Source organism: Poecilia reticulata, linkage group LG18, assembly GCF_000633615.1.
Source record: "Poecilia reticulata strain Guanapo linkage group LG18, Guppy_female_1.0+MT, whole genome shotgun sequence".
NCBI classification, from domain to species: domain Eukaryota; kingdom Metazoa; phylum Chordata; class Actinopteri; order Cyprinodontiformes; family Poeciliidae; genus Poecilia; species Poecilia reticulata.
In genome coordinates this window covers 20,643,302-20,646,230 of record NC_024348.1, presented here as the reverse complement: position 1 = coordinate 20,646,230, position 2,929 = coordinate 20,643,302, and the positions used below count along the sequence as shown (strand labels likewise).

Here is a 2,929-nt window from a genome sequence, read left to right as displayed (position 1 = left end):
TTTTGTTTATGACATCTGCAAAGAAAGCCTCTCTTGCATGTTTTAGTGTTGTGTGATAGTTACGTAGTCTTTTCTTGTATATATATATATAAGAACCTACAAAACTGCACTCTGATATAACATTAGACTCTGTTTTAAAAGCTGAAAAGATCATAGCAAAATTTTTTACAATATCTGTTATAATACGAATATTTTTTAAGATTTGAAGTACACTTTGATAACTAACTCCAAGTCCACATTTCCTAGTATTTTTTTATTATTCAGTATAATGTAATATTTTAATCATAAAAGCTGCGTTTTCTCACAATTGACAAAAAATAGGTTTGGAAACATCCATCTGCATGTAATTGTTCTATATACTGTGTTTCACTCGAGTGAATTAAGTTACTAAAATAAATTAACCTTTCAATAATATTCTAATGCATTTAATATAAGTGTATGCTAAGACATGACTGAGCAGAAAATTCACAGCGGAACAAAAAATCTCGCTTACAGTTTCTTCAGTGCAGCCAAAGAGAAACACACGGAAAAGCGCCGACCATGCGGTAGCATTAGCTTTGGCTTTGTCAGAAGTCTGCTCACAGGTCTAGTGTTTTGGGTGAATACGTGAGTATTTGCAATAAAAATGTCTTCAGTTCAGCCTCAGATAGAGTTTATCAACGAGCAGGAAACTCCTGCTGGAGAAACATTCACAGAGTTTAAAGAAGTCAAAGTTAAGATCGAGGAAGAGATGGAGGATCAGACAGAAATCAACGTTAAGATCGAGGAAGAGATTAACGATCAGACAGAAATCAACGTTAAGATCGAGGAAGAGATGGACGATCAGACAGAAATCAACATTAAATCCGAGAAAAAGATGGATGAACAGACAGAAATCAACGTTAAGTCCGAGGAAAAGATGGACGAACAGCGCAGACTGATGGGTTTCACCCGGAAAACGCAGATCATCTTATACCCTGCAGGTACGAAAAACCTTCATTTTGGTACAGGCTAAAGGGAATTGGACACGGGTTATTGAGATCTTAAGTGGGCTAGTTCGTTAGTGGTCCGTTTGTGCCGTTAAATCTTTCGTTTTTGTGCAGCTTTCGTCTTTGAGATATTAAGTTATAATTTTGGCCGATGACGTCACCGTCACCCCATCTTGCTCTAAAACAAACCAAAGTGGGCGACTTCATTAGTGCTCCGTTTGTGCCGTTGAAACTGTCGTTTGTGCAACTTTCGTCTTTGAGATATTAAAAGTTATAATTTTGGCCGATGACGTCACGGTCACCCACCGCAGTGAAGATAGTTCGAGCTCCGCGGAGTGAGCGGCGTTTAGCTCAAGGTTGATCCGATTTATGAACGCTAATGTCGGCCAGCGGTTCTCCACCGCTCCGGGTGTTATAGATCAACTGGTGGCTAAATCAACGGGTGGTGGCAGCTGGAAAAGACTTGATGTTTCTGTGGGCGTGGCTTTTTTAGGACCCCTTTATCGAACCAGGAAGTAAACAATACGATAAGCTTAAAGAACTACAAATCTTTGCAAAAATACTATCCGATTCCGTAAAACAACCATTAAGATCTCGGGAATAACCAACTAGAAAGACTTTATTGGTCTATTATGGTATGTTGCCTTTTTTTTTTAAAGTTCATCTGCAAAACCATCAAAACATGTAAATTACGCAGAACTTGGCTATGTGTTGCTTCAGAGGTTGAAACTCGTCAAAGGAAGATCAAAATAGATCTCGATGATCTCAAAGCAAAGATTATTCCCTGAAAGCCGACATAAATGTTAAAGAGCCTTGGGATTAAAAATAAAATGTTTAAAACGATCGACTGGCTGTGTAGTTTTTCCACATATTCCGCATATTGTGATATTTCAAATAGGTATCCACAGAAACTACAGCGAAATCTTTTTAACTCTTTCTGCAATGTTACACTTTATTTCCTAGCTCATTTACAGAAGAGATGGCCACCTCAGATCTATGTGGCAGTGTCATTTCTTCCTTATTGTTATTTTTTCTCGTGATTTAACTAAACATCTTTATTCTTTTCATCAAGTGACCGTAATTCTCAACCATATGAGACATCACTGAAAAAACAATTGTCTTATATACGTTTCCATCAGAAACAGNATAAAATAGGTTTGGAAACATCCATCTGTGTGTAATTGTTCTATATACTGTGTTTCACTCGAGTGAATTAAGTTACTAAAATAAATTAACCTTTCAATAATATTCTAATGTATTTAATATAAGTGTATGCTAAGAGATGACTGAGCGGAAAATTCACAGCGGAACAAAAAATCTCGCTTACAGTTTCTTCAGTACAGCCAAAGAGAAACACACGGAAAAGCGCCGACCATGCGGTAGCATTAGCTTTGGCTTTGTCAGAAGTCAGCTCACAGGTCTAGTGTTTTGGGTGAATACGTGAGTATTTGCAATAAAAACGTCTTCAGTTCAGCCTCAGATAGAGTTTATCAACGAGCAGGAAACTCCTGCTGGAGAAACATTCACAGAGTTTAGAGAAATCAACGTTAAGATCGAGGAAAAGATGGAGGATCAGCGCAGACTGATGGGTTTCACCAGGATACCAAAGATAATCTTACACCGTATAGGTACGAAACACCTTCATTTTTACTGATGATACAGGTTAAAGGGTGTTCAATCCGCGTTTCCCCATCAGATACGGTTCCACTTGTATCTTCCGTTATAGGCTCATGTAATTTTTTTACACGTTTGCTGCATAATCAGCAGACAGTACATCAACAATGTGAATATAATTCTTCAGACCACCTCCGAAATCAAAGCACAGTTGAACAGGTTATACACATTACGTTAGGGTCAGGCTKCATGTCCTTTATTAGCAGGATTCAATTATTGTGGAGAGAACGCTACGTTCGTGAAAAAACATTGCTATCTTAAAACATTTCTTGAAATGAGACACATTT

At 37.8% G+C, this 2,929-nt stretch overlaps 1 protein-coding gene across 1 annotated transcript in view; it reads left to right on the top strand.

Annotated features, from left to right (window-relative positions):
* Nucleotides 1-483: 483 nt before the first annotated feature.
* Nucleotides 484-2,929, top strand: part of LOC103480814 (gastrula zinc finger protein XlCGF57.1-like) — a 20,552-nt gene continuing 18,106 nt past the window's right edge. The window contains exon 1 of the mRNA XM_008435997.2: nucleotides 484-962. Coding sequence (XP_008434219.1) covers nucleotides 626-962 — 337 coding nt within the window. The 5' untranslated portion in view covers nucleotides 484-625. The remainder of the gene's footprint in view (nucleotides 963-2,929) is intronic.